At 41.0% G+C, this 20,547-nt stretch overlaps 1 protein-coding gene across 4 annotated transcripts in view; it reads left to right on the forward strand.

Moving 5' to 3' along the window:
* The window catches only part of NFATC2 (nuclear factor of activated T cells 2), a 117,337-nt gene that overhangs the window by 57,028 nt on the left and 39,762 nt on the right, over positions 1 to 20,547 (forward strand). For all 4 annotated transcript variants that reach the window (XM_032804016.2, XM_032804014.2, XM_032804015.2 and 1 more), the window contains exons 7-9: positions 13,553 to 13,608; positions 14,333 to 14,459; positions 16,699 to 17,394. In XM_032804016.2, the coding sequence (XP_032659907.1) occupies positions 13,553 to 13,608; positions 14,333 to 14,459; positions 16,699 to 17,394 (879 nt within the window). The remainder of the gene's footprint in view (positions 1 to 13,552; positions 13,609 to 14,332; positions 14,460 to 16,698; positions 17,395 to 20,547) is intronic.

The following is a 20,547-nucleotide window of genomic DNA, read 5'->3' on the forward strand; positions in this document are numbered from 1 at the left end:
GATAAGAGCAGGGCAGGTTTGCACTTGTCAAGGCCAGAGAGAAGATTGTTTCTGTAATGGAGATGCACTATGATAAAGAGCCTGAATGAGCGTTTGAGCTGCGTGGAGGGATAAGAATGGCAGTGTCTTAGAGATGTTATGCAGAAAGACTTGGCAAGATTTAGCCATAGCACGGATGTGAGGATCTAGAGATAGGTCTGAGTTGAAAAAGATGCTCAGGTTACAGGCCTGTTTGACGGGCAGGATGATGGTGTTGTCCCTAGTAACTGAGAAAGGAAGCAGTAGGGAATGTTTCGCAGTGGGGGTTCGGAGCTGTGTTTTAGCCACACTTAACTTGAACTGGTGACTGGACAGCCACAACATGTCAGAGAGATTGTTTGGGTATAGCTGTCACAGAAACTACTGTAACTGCTCTTGTGCACTTATACATGTGCTTCTAATCTGTGTGAGCAAGTCCCTGATTGCATATACAAAATGAGTGATTGCATGTTCAAATGTGCCTAATAAACCATCTGTGCTCCATTTGCCTGCTTTGCACAAAGTGATTATGCCTGCGCACATAGGTAGACATGCAAATACACAAGCCAAAGTTTTTGGAATACCCATCCCTCACTGCCTTCTAATAATGAACAACTGAGTTTGTTTGCTCTACTTCTGTTGCTGATTTCTAGTAACACCGGCACAGCCTTCACCACACACATCAGTACGCTGACACTGGGCAAGTACGTCCGGTTCTCAGAAACATATCACGGCGATTGTAAAAATAACACATTTTGCAGCAAATTTTCTGTCAAGAGTTGCACTCTTTAAATATTAATTCATTCAAAGCAGGTGAGCGTAGGGGCACTTTCTATTGTTTGGCATTTCTCCTCCAAAGAGGAAGATTAAACTGGACATAATGATGCATGTTGGCAATCCTACTGAAATGCATTATACCCAGCTATCTACCATAATTTAAAGGAAACTGGGGCTTTTATAATCTCTGCCTCTAGTTGAGGAAATGTGTGGATTGCCACTATAAAGGTAGTTAAAATGAACGCTTGTTGATCAAATAAGAAAAGCTCAATCTTAACTCTCTCTTTACTTGGAGCCTGACATCTAGTGGTCCTGAGGACCCTCAGTTCCAGCTGAAGTCAGTGGGAGCAGCAAGTGCTTGATACATCTGAAAAACAGGCCTAAAAGTCACTGAATGCATACAGAGGAGTGGGGAAAGCCTCATTTTTAAATGGGAGTTCAGGATCCTCAGCATCTCAGAGAATCAGGTCTTTTAGCTCTGTGATGCCAGGTTGCAAAGGGGGCAAAAGCAGTGGAGGGAGTATGGAAGCCATGCGAGGACAGAAACTAAACACAGTGGCACCTAGAGAACAATTTTTTTGGTGGGGCTTTAGTTGGACATGGGCACATCAAGGGCTAAATCCTGTTGAGCACCTCCAGCTCCCATTGAATACTAATGAATGCTTCAGATGTTGCTCCTAAAATCTGGCCCGAATTAAGGCCACTTCTGGAAGTGCGCTTCTGTGCTTTGCTGCGACTTGCATGCTGTTTAGTGACATACAGTTTTGCTGGTGTGCAGAGCCCTGCCAGAATGTGCACGTAGGCATTCTGCAGTCCAGACCTGCCAACATCCTTTAATTTAAACACACGCACTCTCACTTGCATTGATTGTCATATATGTGCATAGATTCAGGCACAAACCACTAGAAGCACATGCCCTTCCAGTGCTAAAGTTTTACTTTACAGTTCCCAGTTAATGACACAATTGCATGCATTTCCAGGCCATAATTCAAATATGCAGTTATTTATTTATATTAAAGTAATGCCCAGGAGCCCCAGTCAAGGGAGGGCCCTATTGTGCCCAAGTATAAAGAAGACATTCTTTGCCCTAGAGCAATGTTCCTTTTCTCTTTTCATAGTGCTAAGTCTAAAGTAGGTGAGAAATAGGGGAACAGCTACCTTCTAATAATCCTTCCAGTTTATTAATGATCATTCCATTCACCTCAAAAACATCCAAGGGAAATACAAAAACTTCAGGCCATTTTCAACACCCTGGAAAATTCAGGCTCCACAATAAAGCACTCCCATTTCTCCCTGCAGAAAGGTTTGCTTTCTGACCCTAGACTAGAGAACAATCTGCAGGATTCCAAGGAAGCCCCAGTAAATTCTGAGAGCAAATTTCAAACTCAAAGGAACTGAAATGAGAAAATCTAAATTTTGAGAGTGGCCAGAGCAAAAGAACATGCCTTAAAGAGATTATAGTTTAACCTACCACTCTGATTTTATAAGAATCTCACTATGTACATGCACACACACCACTTTCTAACTCACTGAACCCAGAACTCAGTGTCAGGAACAACAGGAATTTGATTGAGTTTTTCAGTAGAAGAGGTCAGAAAAGGAGTTGTAGACTCTGGGAAAAGCAACAGGCTCAATAGATCTGAGATTGTCACCTTTGAACATGGGATTACTCAACTGATTATGGATTGACAAGATTTTTCCCAGGGTACTATATTAAATAAATGTGCTACAGTGCTAGTATTGTTCCTTTCTTGCTGCACTGGATTTTCTCTGGTCCTCTCATTTTGTGGCTGCAATCCATCTTTTAATGCTGGATGCTTCTGGATGCACAGCCTCCCCCAATTGACCCCTGCAGAGCAGCAGGATGGGTCAGGGAATATATTATACTTCTCTGTGTGGGGAGTCCCCCCTGCTTTTTATATTAGTTAAAGGTGACCGACTGCCTTACAAGTTAATCTCCTCTTCTTATGGCTTGCATGCCACCAAAGAAAGATATCTGCAGAATTGTGAGTGGAGCCCAGAGCCCAGCTGGGAGGCTTTGTTGCCAAAAGAGGTCAAGTTTCAGGATGAACTGTAGAGGGCAATGCTTTGGGTGAAGAAAGACAAAGATGCCTTGATAAATGCCAGTGCTTGAGCATTTGGCTGAAGAGGAGCATCAGCCATCAACATGCCACATGCTTATTATGTCGGCCTTCATGGCAGCTTAAAGTTTGTCTTTTTTCTGTTGAGCAGACGAGAAGTTTCATTGGTAAATGGAACGTTCTGCTTTTCTCAATCTAACAGTTGCTGAAAAAGCACTGCCAATCGTTCTAGCTGCATGCTTTAGCTTGGGTGTGATGTGTAGTGCCCCAAGCATTCTCACACACCAGGGGGAAGTTGTCAGATGTTAAACCAGCGATCCCAAAACCCCACTGCAAAACGGGGCGGGGGGAATCTAAGGATACATTCACCAAGTATATATTTATATTTAAAAAATGTGGCTGCAGAAGCTGAGTTGCCATAGCTGTGAGAGACTCACTGAGACACAGTGGAATCCAGTGTTTTGGAAGGTTTCCTCATATGACACAAGGTTTTGGAATTTTACAGCTGGTAAATCCTTATTAACACAGGCAGCCACTACTGGCTTGGATTCCCTGGCTCAGTGTTTACTATGGGGGCTCTGAGTGGAAGCACGCCTGTTCCTGATTATTCAGCTTTGAAACTTGTTTAAAAAAAACAACAATGACATTTCTTGGAATAAACAAAAGGCAGCAAGAGAAGCTCCCATCACCTGTTGAAAGTAAATTGATCGTATAAAAAGCTGGCGTGGATAGTGGAATTCCCCATTCTCCCACTTAGTCATCGCATCCTAGTGTGACTCATTTTCTTATATGGAGGTTCACAGTGGTTTTATTTTGAGTGGAGCTTTTGTTTAAAAAATATAGAAATATGTGTATGATATACATTTCTTATTTTAAAAAATGAAGTATATTTCCATGAATTGGCCTAAGGAATTATTTGGAACAGCTCTGGAACTACAATCTGACCCTGCTGTTTCATTACTCAACTACTGTATTTGTTTCATTGCAACTCAGGTCGAGTTCCTTAAACAATAGACTCGGGGACAGCTCCTCTAAGACTTGTTCTCACTGTACCAAATGTCAGACTTGGGGTGGGGTTGAATGGTGGATGACTAATTTGCTGGCCTTTTACCTCCCAGACCCTGACATGTATCTTTGGCCTTGATGACTCAAATTCAAGGCCTCAGTGAAATGAAAGCACTGGCTTCAGCTCACCACAAGCACATCTTTATTAACCGCAATGGGAGTTTTGATCCAAGAACAAAAACAAAACACAAAAATCCACAGCATTCAACCCTTATGAAGAACTAAGTGGCCCATTTTGGATGAGCTGTAAATGTGTTCCAGCTGCAGTAACTCTGAGAGTTATCTCAAAGTGGAAGTTCCCTGGGAGCACTGCCTAGGGCCACATTCTGACCTCACCTTCAGCGGTGTGACTCAGAGTAATGCCACTGGCTGAGATCAGATGCCATCCCTTAACAGTGTCTCCTAGGACGTTTCTGAACATTCCATAAGTGGATTCTGTTCCATCAGTGGAGTTGGCAAAGTTGTAATCGTTTTTGTTCTCAGGGCATCTTGAAAATTTTGTTAGGGTCTTCTCGGTGGGGGGGGTGGAGAGCAGCCTGTCACCTGCTCATAAAAAGTCAGAGACATATTAATCTTCATGCATTTTGAAAGCGCTTCCAAGAAGCACTGTGAATAGCGAAGCCCAGAGACAATGCTATATAGGCATTTAGTGATGAAGCAACTGTCCTACCAGCCATGCTAAATTCCTTTAGAAGTTGACGTAGGCTAACTGTGTGATGAAAAGTTAACACAGTGCCCATTAAATATTTGGTGTGATCCTTAAAAGGCAATGTACATTTTCAGTTGAAAATCACTTACCAGCTGCTATAGAATCCACAGAATAATATGGTTAGTCTTCAGTTTGTGAGAACTGTGAAAAGAATTTCCTGACCGTCTCAGTCCATCAGTCATGCCAGCTCAGCTAAGGCAGAAAGCTCAGTTTCCTGCTAGTTAACAATCCATCGTAATGAATAAGGGATCATGAATAATGTGCAAAGGCTGTAACTGGTTCGAGAAAACTTATTTGGCTAATTAAGAAAAACAATTACAAGAGACCTGCAGAGGATCATGCAAAGTTTTCCTAATGCGGATTGACACTTTCATTTCCCCCCAAAGTTTGAAGCAAGGCTTTTGGTCCGATCATGGTTTGGGCTAGAAAGGTAGAATTACATTCTTCTAACAACTCATTCATTTCTCTGACACAATCAGATCTCTCATCAGGGCTTAGTGCTAAAGCTCATTGCCCTGAAGCAGTACAAAAATCAGCTATTTCCTGAACATTTCACTGCACTGTATGTTAGAGACTTGCCAACTAAGACAAACCATTAAATGAACAAATACAGGGAAAAACACCGGTAAAAACCGAGAAGTCGGCTATCAAGGCCACTGTGGCTGAGAGGTCTAAATCCACCAGCTACATTTACCTTCTTGAGTTGATCTGCTGGCCCTTCAGCGATGCTGTCTGAATTCTATACATAAAATCCTCACACAGAATTCAAGAGCCTCTTTTCTCATGTGGACCCTGGCAATGAGCTGGTTAGGAGCTGGGCTCATCTACTACTTTGGGTAGTAATGGCAATGCGTTTTCAAGTGGATGTCCTTTCAGGGATAGCACAGCCACTGATTTTAGGTAACAGGGCATACAGGGGCTTCATTGCCACTCTCATGTCGTTATGACGACTTAGTAAACATGATGATAAAGGGGTAAAAAAAATCATGAAATTAGGTTTAGCTACAGTGCATTATGTCCCCTTTTTTAGAAATAGGTGTTCAAGGTTAGAAATAAACTCCTACCAAGCCTTCAACAGAATGCAGAACTGAATATATTCCAATGGTTTTGAAATGCATTTTCCACCATCACCCTCCACTTTAAGTTTCCTTTCTGGGTCCAAATTTTAGGTCAGGTTCTGTAATCCATTCCAGTTACCTATGTGCACAATAAGAAGAGACAACATTTGAAAACATGCCAGTCCTCTTCTGGAGCAGTTAGGCTGTTCCATGAAGTGCAGGAACCCCTTCTGACGGCTTGTTGCTTTGCTTTTGTGGCCTCCTTACTTCAATACACCAGTGAAGAAGTTTTGATTCTAGCCAGAAGAAGGCAGTGTTATACACACACGCTTGGGGATAAATTATCAGCCAGGCTGATGCCCAGTTTTCTCTGTTAGCAAGCACAGAGGTGACTGAAAATGTGTTTCTATCTAACGCATGGAGAGAGCATAATTATGATATCTAAACACTATGCAGTTCCTCCAGTACTGACATAGGGCATGTTGCTCAGTGGGGAAGAAATCTATTTACATCAAGCTGTAAAAACAGGCTTGAGAGAATTAGATTTTTATTTTTTTCTAATTTCAATGGATAATATTGATATTTTAAAACCTTTTTTCAGTTATTAATTTAAATTTTCACAGTTGGTGGCTTAGACAAGAGAGGGGTCTGAAAATGATTACTCTGTCTCCCTCTAGTGGTGGCTAGGCCAGCTAGAGATTGATGAGCCTGCTACAGGTTGGCTAAGCGACGCAAGTCTTTTACCTCAGGCACTAGAGGCTCAAGAATTTAGTTCTAAGGGTCCCAGGTTGATCCCTGCTGACACCAACCAAGGGGGGGGTCAATGTTACATTTACAACCATTAAAACACAAATTGTCAACATGTCCTGGCAAAATACATAGCCTTAGATCCATGTCTAATATGTTCTCAAGCAGCTTTTTTCTGACTTTGCTCAAAATTTACAGATAAGCATTCTCAGTGGAAATATTTTATTTGTTGGTTGGTGTGTGTGTGTGTGTGTGTGTGCGCATGGTGAAATCAACATTTATTGATATTTACCAATAAAAAGAGAATCCTTCCAAGCCTATAGAAAGGCTATCGCGTCTCAATCTCAGCTGGGACCTATAGATTTTATTATAATATAGGTATTAGTAACCTGTGCATCTCTCAGTGCAGCCACCATTCTGGTAAAAATTCCACTTTTTCAGTAGAAGGACAAGGTGGGTGAGGTAATATCTTTTATTGACCCAGCTTCTGTTGGTGGGTGAGAGAGAGAGAGAGAGACATGGCTACAGCTACACTGCATACATCTTTTTAACAGCTCATTTTAGAATTTTGCTTCAATCTCTCTCTCCCCTTCCTTCCACACACATTTATGCATATTTCATGCTAGTGAAATGTGTTGTGTTGGCAGCTGTGTGGAAAGTATTCTGTGTTCAGGGCTTCCCCAGATTGCCCCATCAGTGAACCCAAGAGATGCCATCTCCATGTCACATTTTATTCAGATTTTCAGTTATCTTTCTGGGTGTGCACAATTCAGAGGTTTCTTTTTATTATTATTGTTATGAAAAAAATAGGTTAAAGTGGGGTTCTTTTTAATGAATGCAGCCATTAATGCGTGGCCTCATAGCCTCTGCCAGAGGCTTGCTCCATTGATCATAGCCATGGGGGTTAAGGGAAAAGCAAATATTGACCATCTAAAATTAGGGTTTGTATGTGGATGATTATAAAAGAAAAGCAGCAAGACAGATGGAGCATGCCACATGATATTTAAGCATAAAGGTCAGTGCATGAGCTGCAAAATGTTCTTATTCAACAGCGTTTCAGTGCTTAAAGAACAGGAATTGTCACTGGTGACAGATTTGGTAGGAAAATGTTTAACGGCTGTGGGCATAAATAGATCCATGTAGAAGCATCCGTCATCATTAGAATGATAACCCCAAAATAAATACATTCCTTGTTTACTTGGCGTTAGCCTCATTCCCACTCTTAATCCCCATGGACTTTGAACTCAGTCTAAACATCATCTGACTTGTATGCCTGGATTCATTAGGTTTCAATGCAGTTTCAGTGGCTCAGTCACTAAATCAAATCGAATGTTGTTGTGATTTGCGTTCACAGGCCTCTTGAGTATTGAATATGACTCTGAGGCCTGTGTTGCCTTTGTTTTATGCATTATGATGGCTAAAAGTCTCTGCAGGTGGTACTTCTATGACCAAGGTAACTCTGTTATATAAACACTGGGGTATGGCACACGATCTATGATCATATTCTGTAACGAGGAAGAACAGTGGCAAAAGTCCCATTTAGTTGCCTTAGTTGTTATTAGGGATCAGTCATATTGCATTGTTTAGATGACTCAATGTTATATGCATGTGCCTGCTGGCTTTGAGGGTTAGTTAAGCAACTGTTTAACTCATGCAGTTCTGAGAGTAAGACTAGCCCCCAGACTTGTAACTGGAAATATACCAGTCAGCTTTTGGTTTTACACATAGGATTTTCTTGGCTAATTTGGCATTCAACTGTATCCTAATTCTTACCTCCTCTCCAATTCAAGAATTTATAGTACTTAACCTACAACAGCAAAATCTCATAACAGTTCATAAACTCCACTATGTGTCAAACAAGCCTCTAACCTTCATCTTGTCCAAAGGTGTCGTTTTAAGTACTGGCTGGGACAATGAGTGCCCAGCTTGTCACTCATGAAGTCCTGGCTTCAAATGCAAAGGCAAGAAAAGGCCAAAAATGAAAATTAGTTGAACAGAATCTGTAGTGAATTTCTACATCTCGTGGTAGTTTGAAGATGCCAAGGGCGGAAATAGCAAGTATCTGCCCTTGAGGCACTGGCAGTAATATGGAGAACCGGGACTGTAATAAAAGGAGGTTCTGCATGTCAAGAGTTGAGGTGCTTTGACAGAGCTGGGTGGAGATCCAGGACTAGGCAGCAGGAGGTGCTTTGTCAGAGTGGTGTATGGGACAATGCACTACAGCAAGTGAAAAGTGAAGTTCATCACCAGATCAGTGTAAACACCATTGCAAGGTGTCTGCCTCCAGCTGTGCTTTTCAACTGCTTTAACCCTATCCTTCAGTTCCTCAAGCAGAAAAAAATCCCCAGTCAACTCCTAATTGATTGATTTATAAACTATTTTACTGTAAGAGACTTTTTGCTGTCGATCTCCTCCTCCTCTTACAGTCAGAGGAATTGCAATATCAATCTCTTTGGTATTTTTGATTTACAAGAAATCCTTAAGAGCTAGTGTGATGGCCTTTCACCATAACGACCAGCTACAAAGGGAATTCTTCAGTAAGTGCTGCTTTTCAGCCATGAGGTGCCCTTGTTTTTACTGGAGTAAACCCAGAGCTGCCACACACACAAAAAAAAAGGTGTTTTCATTTCAGCTGACTCAATAGGTTTCAGCAGTAAATGTGTTAACAGGAGCATAGCTGTTACCTGTGACAGTCCACAGCAGTGGCCAAAATAAACGCTCATTATTAAAATTCTGGAATCCTCTCCATTAATTTACACAGTGGTCCTCTGGGATGTTAGGGCTAAGCAGCAAATCAGGTGAGAGGCTTGCAGACTCTAATTACAGCCTGCTTATGCTGTCTGCACTCTGGAACTCCATTACTGCGTGTAAGAATATATAGAAGAGACAACGGGCTCACTTTGGAGGAACTGAACTGTTCAGTACTAAAAGGAAATTATTCAGCATTTTCTTCCTGTAGAGTAACAACAAAAAAAGTATCCAAGAGGATGCTAAAGATGACAATTAAGAAGATGATGCTGGCACCTAGCCCCAGATTGTCATAACCTATGCATATCTGCAGTCCCAGTTTGCACTGGGCATTGTGTAGGCATTTGTGTTTGATTGCACATGCAAGTAACTGAGTATCTAACTGGGCATTTTTGCATGCCAGTACTGTGATTGTCCAGAGTATCCTGGTGACGAAGTGTGCAGTTCTGAAAAATCTGTGCCTCCAGATTTTAGACAAAGGGATAGATTGTGCCTTTAGGCACAGCTCTGGACAGTGCATAAACTATACAACTTCAGGAGTAGTCTCAAGGGAGGGACTGTGACTCAGAGACATGTTGAGTCATAATTCCTCCCCTGACCCTGCCTTGTTGGGGGAGAGAGGACGGAGAGTGATTTACTGCTCACTTGTAACAGTAGTAAACTGCTCCATAGTCCTTGCATTGGCTCAACTACTCTGTTCAGTGAGAGGGGTGAATGGAGCCAAGTCTCCAGCCATTTATACACTCTCTCCACTTCAGGGAGGGAGTAAGTGGGTGACTGGTCCCACTTATGACTGTGCACCCAGATCCAGCTAGTCCTTAGAATGGATGTAAGGGGGATTCGTCCTCTCTCTTTTAGAGGCTGTTTGAGTCAGAGCCTCGGCTGGGTAGTAATTCAGTAGCGGTAGTAGCAGCAGTTAGATTACGCCAACTCCAGTAATTCCATCTGGGCTACAAATCCCCTTGCACTTTCAACTGGATTGAGTATTCTTCACTTTCTGCTCTCCAGTGTGTAGCGATGCTGCTACACACTGTTAAACAACAGCTATATTCCAACCCAGAGGCGGCTGCATTTCAGCAGTGGGTGTCCCTTAGCTACCTCGTAGGGGTGCTGACTTAATTACTTATTGTTGGATAAGTGCTTTGAGCTCATTGGATGAAAAGCATTATAGAAGAGCCACATACTGGGCCAAATTCATCCCTGATGGCAGCCGGTGGAGTTACACTGGGATGAATATGGCATGTTGTTACTATTACTTAGGGTAGGTCTGCACTTCAAGCTGGAAGGTGTAAAGTCCAGCAGAAGGAGACACCTACTTCAGATGTTATTCATCTCGTGCACCAAAAATAGAAGGATACCAGCAGCAACACAAATAGTGGGAGGGGCTAGCTGTCCTGAGTACACCCCTAGCATCTTGGATGGGTACATACTCAAGGCAGCTAGCCCCTCACCACCCTAGCTATGCTCAAGCACAAGTATCTCTCCTGGAGTTGGAATTAGCCTCTGCTTATGGGCTGCCGGGAGGAAACGGATTAGACAGCCAAGTGCAACTGTCATGCCAGTTCTCATTAGCCACATGGAGTGGAAAACAAAGAGCATAAATGGTGCAAAGTACATTAAATAAAAACACAAAAATCCTCACAATCCTCTTTCATTTTCCTGCATTCTTTGCTACCATTTGGACTAGCAGCAGAAGTCCCAATATAACACAAGAGAGAGGTTGCTCTTGCAGAATTTCCAGGCATCAGGAAAAATAAGTCATCTTATAAGAAGCAGTTTTCATTAGATTTCCACCCCAGTTCTGTAGACCCAAAGCATATGTATAAGCGTCAGGGAAACCTTCCAACAGAACCTCACCTTTGAAGATCCCCCCCCCCCCCATCCGCTGCACAAACAGCTAGTGGCTGAACTGTTGAAAGAGTTTTTTGGGTGCTGGCTCAGTGATTTGGATGACAATTCCCATAATTCATATTAATCAAATTTTCAGAGAGCTATTAGGGGTTTTTACACTCCATCAACATTTTTAAAGCAAATCACCTGATTAAAACCCCAATGCAATGTACTGAAAATGTTAGCAGCAGGGCTCAAAGTCTTTTAAAAAAAGAAAAGCAGCTTCCAAATTATTTTTTGAGTCAATGAAAAAATATTCCTGGCTAGATTGAGCCCCTAATTTGTGCACTAGTACTAAAAATGCATGTGCAAAACCCCTGCATTGACCATTTGGACATGCAATAGCTTGCCTGGCATGTGCACATGTGGTGATTGGGCGCACAATTGGATGCCTATTGTTTTTGAACCCCACTAATTTAATTCTACTAATATAAAACTTTTTTTATTGTTGTCACATGCTCTAAATATGCTTCAGTGTATTCAGATAAATGCCCTACAGCACGTGTAGAGTATATATTACAGTAAACGGATCTCTAAGATAAATTGCTCTTAGTAGGTGGGTTTTATTTTCCTGTGTGGCCCATTAAGAGGTGGCTCAGAAGCATGCAAGCACTACAACTAATAAAGCTATTAAGGCAGGTAGATTTATGTAGATATCGTACACAACGTGTGGGCCAATCATGACGGTTCCAAGGGGACATTTATTTCTGTTTCAGCAAAATTTAATTTCAGTCCAACAGTTTCCATTTCACACACAAAACTTGGGATGCCATTTTATCAATGTGCAGTAGTATGCAGAGTTTTAGAGTAGCAGACAGTGAGCTAAATTGGTGTTAATGGACACCCATGTACTGTTGTGAGAAATGTCCCAGGCTGATGCAGGTACAGCACATAGAATGCAATGGCAGAGCAGTGCATATATAATCTATTTTAGATTGATATGTAAAAAATAGGTGTAACACAATCAAAGTGACATTGCACCTGATAGAGACTAAATACGCAATGACCCCAAAGCCCTCAGTAGTCTCCGAAGTAACTGCCAGGCACTTCACAGGACATATTTTGTACTATATTTCTTTGAACACCCCTTAAATGAAAAATTATTCAGGGATATGACTTACCTAATATTGTTAGCCTTGGGTTGCTAAGAGACTTTGGACTATGCTACTGATAATGCTGGAGAGCAACAGAAAGAGAGAAAGCAGATTGAATTACTGTAGGCCAAATTCTGCTCTCAGTTATATCCGTGTAATTCCATGAACTCACTGGAAGTGCACGAGTGTAATAGGCAGCAGAAAGAGGTTCTGTGTTTCAGTGGCCATCATTATGGATCTGATGGATTTATTGCTAATTAGAGCATATACAGTAAATCCTCAATCCATTGTAGTTGGATAGCCCAGACAGTGAATGTATATGGCAGTTGTTAGAAGTTTGGAGTAAAGACATACTGAGGTGCATGTCTAGCTATAGGTTATTTTTATTACTGGGTAAAGTAGATGGGTTGATAGATAGCTATCATGCACGTTTAGGCTTCACGTTGTACATATCAGAATAGGAAGAGGACACAAATAGCACAAAGAAATCAGACACCTTTTAACTGTCTTCCCAACTATGGTTCTTAAAAAGCTTGGGTAGAATAAAATAAAACAAATGGATGAGTCATCTTCTAATAATAATAACAATGTTCCCTCTTTCCCTTCACCTTGGGTAATATCTTTTTTCCTGTTTAAAAAAAAATGCAGTAACAATCTGTCCCTTTAAACTACTACTAGAGAAAGCTGGGGCTTTGATTTTCAGAGGTGCTAAGCATTCACACCACCAGGTGATTTCAGTGAGAGCTCTGGGTGCTCAGTATCTCTGAAAATCAAAGCCCCAGCTCTCTCAATTTGGGCACTTAAAACCAGTGACATGCAAATTTAGGTGAAAAATTAGGATTTATATTTCAATAAATAATAGCTTTTTACTAGAAACTAATCCTCCAGTCAGTAACATGCATGTTACTAAGGAAGATGAAGATTTGCATGGTTTATGGTTAAAACAAACAATGAAAATTCAACCAGGTTCTGCTGAGCTGCTGACTCACAGTATGACTCTGGTCAAATCATTTGACCTCCTTGTACCCTCAGTCCATCCTGCTGGCTAAAGTCAGAGCCTTGCTGAAAAGCAAGATGTTTCATTTGTATTGAACGTTCCTAATATTTACATATAAAGCATCAGCTGGGCCTCAATTCAGAAAAGCACGTAAGCGTGTGCTTAACTTTAAGCATGTGCATAAATCTTTTTCTGTTCAGGAAAGTACTCAAGTACATGCTTACATTTAAATCCCATTGACTTCAGTTGGAACTAAGCATGTGCTTAAGTGCTCTGCTAAATTAGAGCCTTAATGACTAATTTGACTTTATTTAAGTCAGTTTCTGATAACATTTTCCAACAAGTTAATAGTATAATATTACTTTTAGATGGTCAGCAGATCTGGGAGATGGAGGCAACAGTGGATAAAGATAAGAGCCAACCTGTAAGTATGCAACATAATGTATGTCCTTTACTCCCTGATTTTCAGCTATATGCTGAGAACATCTTCTGCAAGGTGCTGAGCACCTCCAACTTCCATTGACTTCAGTGGGAGTCCAGGCTGCTCAGAGCTTTGCAGGCTGAGACCCTTTGTTTGCGCTGCTTTATTTACATTCTGGGCTTGATTCTGCAAGGCACTGAGCAGCCTTGACTCCTACGAGGTCAGTGGAAAACTTACAGGATACCATCAGCGCCTTCTAGGTTCCAGCCCTTATAGTGCAATGGGCCTTATCTGCTCCTAAGGAAGTGAATGGCACTGTTGCTATGGAAGTTGGATCAGTGGGATCAGATTGTAAAAAAGTAATAGATACATATATAGAATAATTACATTTCATGTTTATCAAGTGCATGAGAGTAGTTAAAGCACTGAAACATTAATCAGTATTTTGTGTGTTCTCTTTAGCTGAGACTTCTCTCTTCAACATCAGGACACTAGCAACAGAAGCCGTAGAGGATGTGACATTTAAAAACCAGTTTCCTGATATCAGAAATCTTCCAGTCCTAACCCATCTGTCCCTTCTTTCCCCACATCCTCCTTTTCAGAGGGGAACAAGAAAATTCCTTTTCCTTCCTCCAAGGATATATACTCCATAGGGTAGTTGCCTGAGAGCCTGTTGATCATTGGACTTCATTTTCTAATACCATATTGTCACCTTTCATTGTTTCAGAGCATGCTTTTTGTAGAGATACCAGAGTATCGGAACAAGCACATCCGTACACCTGTGAAGGTGAATTTCTATGTCATCAATGGGAAAAGAAAAAGAAGTCAACCACAGCATTTTACCTATCACCCAGGTAATTCTTTATGCAGAGGGCAGATTGGGCTACAGTTTCTGACAAGGCAGGCTTTGTAGTCTGATACCTCATTCTCTTGTCATTAACAAAGCATCTGCATTTTTCTAATTTAATGCAGAATCACTGCCAGATCACCAGTTACTATTGGTTTAAAGGTTGCATGTAATTTAGGGAGAGGAATTTTTTTTATATATATATGTGTGTGTATGTCAGAGGGCTTTACATCAGATGTCCAGGAAATGGGCTGATCTTGCCCCATTTAAGACAATAGTAGTTTGCAAATGATTTCAGTGAGAACAGGATCAGATGCTTATGTGCTCTGACCCTGTGAAAACAATGAATATTGCCTTACCTAGTTGACATGTACCACAGTAAGTTAACATCAGATCTGGGGAAAGGAGTACTAGAGTATGGAAGGAGAAAAGTAGGACATATTCTTTAACGTAGGGCCAGTTTAGATATGAAAGAAAAGTTTGGATGCTTCTCAAACTCTTTCACTTGGGAATTCGTGAGCAAGAAGTGAAACAGGGTTACTCATGAGATTCCCAGCACTTCCTAGTTTTAGCTGATTTTCTCAGTGGAAACCAGAAAGCAAAAACTAACCTGACTGGATTTTTCAAGCTCTGAAATGATATCTCAGTGCTGCTAATTTCTAAGGATGGGGAAACATCCCAGATCAGTTCTTACTTGGTACAAAGCATTTCACCCGTCCCTAGTAGAAAATGCTTCACTGCTCTATATGATTCATAGTTAGAGAGAGGATATCATTAAGGCTTTTGATGGCCACTAAATTGTTGCACTGTGAAATTACATTTGTAAATATGCTGTTATTTCAAAAAGAGCCTCAAAATGTAAACTTTTAAAAAAGCTATAAGATTCCATTAGAAATTTATATGTCTACAGGTTTCAGAGTGGTAGCCGTGTTAGTCTGTATCAGTAAAAACAATGAGGAGTCCTTGTGGCACCTTAGAGACTAGCAAATTTATTTGGGTATAAGCTTTCGTGAGCTATAACCCACTTCATCAGATGCATTGAGTGAAAAATACAGTAAGCAGGTAGAAATATAATATATGTAATAGAATGTAAAATCATTTTCCCTCTGTTGATACTCACACCTTCTTGTCAACTGTTGGGAATGGGCTGCATCTACCCTAATTGAATTTGCCTCATTAGCACTGACCCCCCACTTGGTAAGGCAACTCCCATCTTTTCATGTGCTGTATATTTATACTGTACTTTCCATTTGCTGTATTTTCCACTCCATGCATCTGATGAAGTGAGTTTTAGCCCACGAAAGCTTATGCCCAAATAAATGTGTTAGTGTCTAAGGTGCCACAAGAACTCCTCTTTGTTTTTATCTGTCTACATAACTGTTGCCCAGATTCAGGGCATTAAAATGTCGGGGGGGTGAAAATGGTTTAAAGGTTGCATGTAATTTAGGGGGAGGAATTTTTTTATATATATATATGTGTATGTCAGAGGGCTTTACATCAGATGTCCAGGAAATGGGCTGATCTTGCCCCATTTAAGACAATAGTAGTTTGCAAATGATTTCAGTGAGAACAGGATAAACCACAAGAAATGAAAATTGCATCATTTTCCCAGCACATCAAGATTCAGTCAACTTTTACAAATGGGAGTTTATTCTCCTTTTATTGATGCTGGCGGCCATTATTCTGAGGAAGACTCATGCAAAAAGACTAGGTCTCGAAGACAGCTCTAAAAATGGTCAAGCCTAGGCTGTTCCTCTGGGTCTCTATTTAATCTCTTGGACTGAAAAACAGGGCTGCAAATCTTGCAATATCAACACATCTCATAAACTGTCTATTAATTCCTTTTTCCAGTGGGGCCAGAAGTACTATGAGGAATGTCTCTTTCCTGGTTTCTTCGTAGTTTTGCCTTGGGTTCCACTTAGAGCTAGAAATTGCAGAACCAAGCCAAAAATTAATTAAAATGATAGCAATAAAAATAATAAGCTAATCTGAATTTTTGAACTTTGAGAAATGTGAAGTTTAAGTTTTAGGTAAAGTTTTTGTCCATCCTAATGCTAAGTGCTTTCACAAGAGATTCTCCCATGATTGCACTCAAGCAATTTACTACCTGTAGTGCCCTTGTGGAGAGTGCACTCACCCACACACACTCTCACAATGACTTAGGTCTCTTCTTAGTGCCAGGGAAAAACAATCTTTGTTTCTCAGTCGTGCATTAAAAATAACGTCCTTTGCATGCTTTATTCTAGTACCATCAATCAAAACAGAGCCCATTGATGACTATGATCCAGCTTTAATCTGCAATACAGTACACAGTGGTCTGGGAACAGTAACACAGCCTTACTATTCACAGCACACAATGGTCACCGAATCCCCTTCCTGTCTTGTGGCCACTATGGCTTCCTGCCAGCAATTGCATTCAGGCCTGTCTTCTACTGATTCTCGATATCATCAGCAGAACCCAGCAGCTGTAATATACCAAAGAAGCAAAAGTCTCAGTCCTAGCCAGCTAGGCTACCAGCAGTCCAGTTTGATGGCCACACAGGTTTCCATTTCAGATGCACACAGGTCAGTGCTGGTGCATGCTGGTTCCCCAGGCCAAACCTCAGCTGTGCTCCACCACTCTCCAGCCAGTCAACAATCTTCTCCCGTGATTCACTATTCTCCAACCAATCAGCAGCTGAGGTGCGGAAGCCATCAAGAATTCCAGCATATCATGTGCTGCGAAAATTTTACCTCTAATGTAGCAAGACCCAGCCAGCCTCAGGTCAGTCAAGCACAAAGGATAAGTCCAAGTTCATATCCTACCGTGATTCAGCAGCAGACAGCCACCAGCCAGAGAGCAGCAAAAAATGGACCGCCCGTTAGTGATCAGAAAGAAGTGTTACCAGCTGGAGTCACTATTAAACAGGAACAGAACCTGGACCAAGCATATCTGGATGATGGTAAGCAGCACTCCTTTTTTTATTACATATAATTCCATCTGGTCCTCTGCACAAAAATAATGTGGCCTCCTCCTTGACAGGGTAAGAACCCATCCCTTGTAAAGTTTTATATTTTCTTAATGTAAGAGCCTTTCATCAGCTGCATTTTCATCAGCTGCATTGGTAGATAGCAACACACTTTGGCAACTCAAAAAAATGAAGCATTTCTACAGTCTATAGAAAACCTCTGTCTTCATGTCACAGGGTGAGCTGTCAGGTTTTAAACTGCTTCTAATTTTTTTTCCACTTGCCAAACATTAGTTGTAAATGGAGAAACTGACACAAAGTGGTTTTTTTCAAAATTATTTATATCAATGCAAATTCCACAATGTAAAAACCCTTTTGTACATTTAATAAATACATTTTAAAAAAGCCTAATTGAACAGTCCATGAAGACACATAATGAATAGGGTAATGCTGCAGGCAAAACTATTGCAGATGTTCTAGATGAACAGTAGTACATTGATTGGTAAAACAATGTCATTTCTTTGTTGTGAGCCCAGTAGATTTAGCTGTCAGGACTGAATAAAAGCAAGAGTAAAGCTTTGTTTGAATATATCCTGCTTATCCTTAGGTAGATAAGAGTTATTGGCAAACTGGTTGATTGGTTGTTTTGTTAAACATTAGTACTATTTCATAGCAGGCAAAAAATACAAAGCTAAGGCTTGGGGGCTAGATCCTGTTCCCATTAAAGTTAGTAGCAAAACCCATGTTTACTTCTGTGGGAACAGAAGCCCTTGATTAGAATGTTGCACAGAAATGGAGTGGGCTAGATTGTGCAATTGTGTATGTAAAATGTGCACCTAATTTTCATAGACTGTTACTGCGACTGCATTCACAAGTATTGTGCAAAATGCTAATTTTGGTCCCATGCGTGTGCATGTGCAATTCTGACACCCGATATATAAATTAGGCAAACAATACTTAGTGATTTTGCCTGCACAGTTATAGATTTTGAAAGTCTAGCCCTGTCAGTTTTTCTTTGTGAACCCAGAGGTACAGAGTATTTGAAGACACCTTTACCTGATATGATCATCATGGCTGCTTGCTGCGGGCAGAACAGGTTCCTCCTCCCGATCCCTCACAGACACACTTTTTTTCCTTCTTAATGTAGCCCGTATTTGAAATGTTTGAGCTTCTTCATTCAGCCATGGCAGTTGATGTCATCTTGGCACCATCACAGCAATCATTCTGGGGCAGTTCCTACAACTATAAAATGGTCCTTGTCTGCAGAGAGAATTTTGCTAGTATTTTTTGGCCATGAAATAAAATAAAATAAACAAAAGTCAGGGACTGCTCAGGGAAAGGAGCGTTAGAGCAGGGCGAGGTAATTTTTCTCTGTAATAAAAGTGGCCACTGTGTCTTAACGTTCTTCTAATATTAGGGCATCAAAGATTCTTCTTCCTTTCTATAAATATTGGGGACACACAGAAAAATCTCATGGTTGCAATACAAATGAGAAAATAAGGAGATTCAAAGTTAAGGCTGATGAACTTTGGGCCTGTTTCAGAGCCCACTGAAGTTAAAAGAAAGACTTCAATGTCTGTAATGCCCAACTATATTATGAGTGCATCAGAATGGTATATACTGTACCTCAAAGCATGTGTTACAAAATAGGAGGGCTAGTGAAAGACTGGCAGTGAGTTAGGAATGAAATTCCAGGCTTCTGCTTAAATATCTTCGTCATCAGGTTGGCTGCTGGTCTGTATACTAACGTTCCACTGAACTCTGTGGGATATCAGCACCTACATTCACAGTAGGTGCCTTCCTCTTGGGAACACATGCAAAAATTGCTTGCCACCTGAGCATATAAAGTTAGTTGTTTGTAGGAGCTGTGTCTGAGGAAGGTCTACAGAACAGAACCCTTTTCTATGGAGAAGTTTTGCAAGTAACACAACAGGGTAAAAGAGCTGCTTCGGTCTGACATTTGGACACATTTTATTTACCTGTTTAAATCATAATCGCTCACTGGAACCTTTAAAGTCCTTATCATAACTTGTATTCTTATTCAGAGGCTTCTTTCAGCTATTTTTTAGGCTAGAGGCCATACCCATTCATGGAATGGAAATATTAAGTCGGCACAAATTATCATAATATTGCACATTGTATGTCAAAACCAGAGGTCAGCTCTCAATCATCTGAATTTTCAGAATCCTCACATTAACTCTAGGATATTATGCCCAAGCTGGACTATGGGGAACTATTCACACTAGTATTTCCCTTCCCTACATGTTTACTTTATTAAGAAGGAGCCCTTGGAGTCGTTGTGATTCCAAAGTGTTCAGGTCTTGAAAACCACTTTGCTTTTCCATAGGGAAAAGTGATTCAGAATATAACAAAAACCACATTTTGCTAATTAGAAAATGTATTTTTGCACTTTATAGTATTAAAAGAAACCTGGATCAATACGATTATGGCAATTTTACAAGTCCCTTTGGCTGAATCAATCTCCTGAGATTATAAATGGTGATTAATCTTGCTGTGACACTTATTGGGTAGATGCTTAGATGACTGTTCCCATGGCTAGTTCCTCCTTGTATTTAGCTGTGACACTCTGGGTGCCTTTCTCAGGCCTGAAGAAGAGCTCTGTGTAGCTCCAAAGCTTGTCTCTTTCACTGAGAGAAGTTAGTCCAATAAGAGATATTACCTCACCCACCTTGTCCCTCCAATTCCCACGGTTAGGTTTAACTGGCTGGATGGTTTTATTGTGCTATAGCTCACTGCTTCTGCATAGATATTACTAAGACAATGGTTGTTTTGGTGTCTCTTGCTTCCCTTCTCTCTTCTTCCCCTTCTCCTATCTTTCTCCTTCTAGTCCTTCATCCTGTTCTTCTCTCTCTAGATTTCTGCTGACAGGCCAGGATTGGTGGGGTTTTTGGTTTGGTTTGGGGTGTTTTTGTACTACAGTTGCATCCTTCCCTCTCCTCTCTGTCTCCAAGTCCCTTGATCTTGTGGTTATTGCAAAGTCTTGCAATTCAGGGAACTAAGAATCTATTCTCAGCTCTGACATGAACTTCCTGTGTGACCCTGGACAAATCCTACCCCCTCAGTTCCTCATCTGTTCAATAGGAGATAACCACTACTGCCACACAGGGCTAGTGTTTGTTAATGTTT

Source organism: Chelonoidis abingdonii, chromosome 14 (assembly GCF_003597395.2).
Source record: "Chelonoidis abingdonii isolate Lonesome George chromosome 14, CheloAbing_2.0, whole genome shotgun sequence".
NCBI lineage: Eukaryota > Metazoa > Chordata > Testudines > Testudinidae > Chelonoidis > Chelonoidis abingdonii.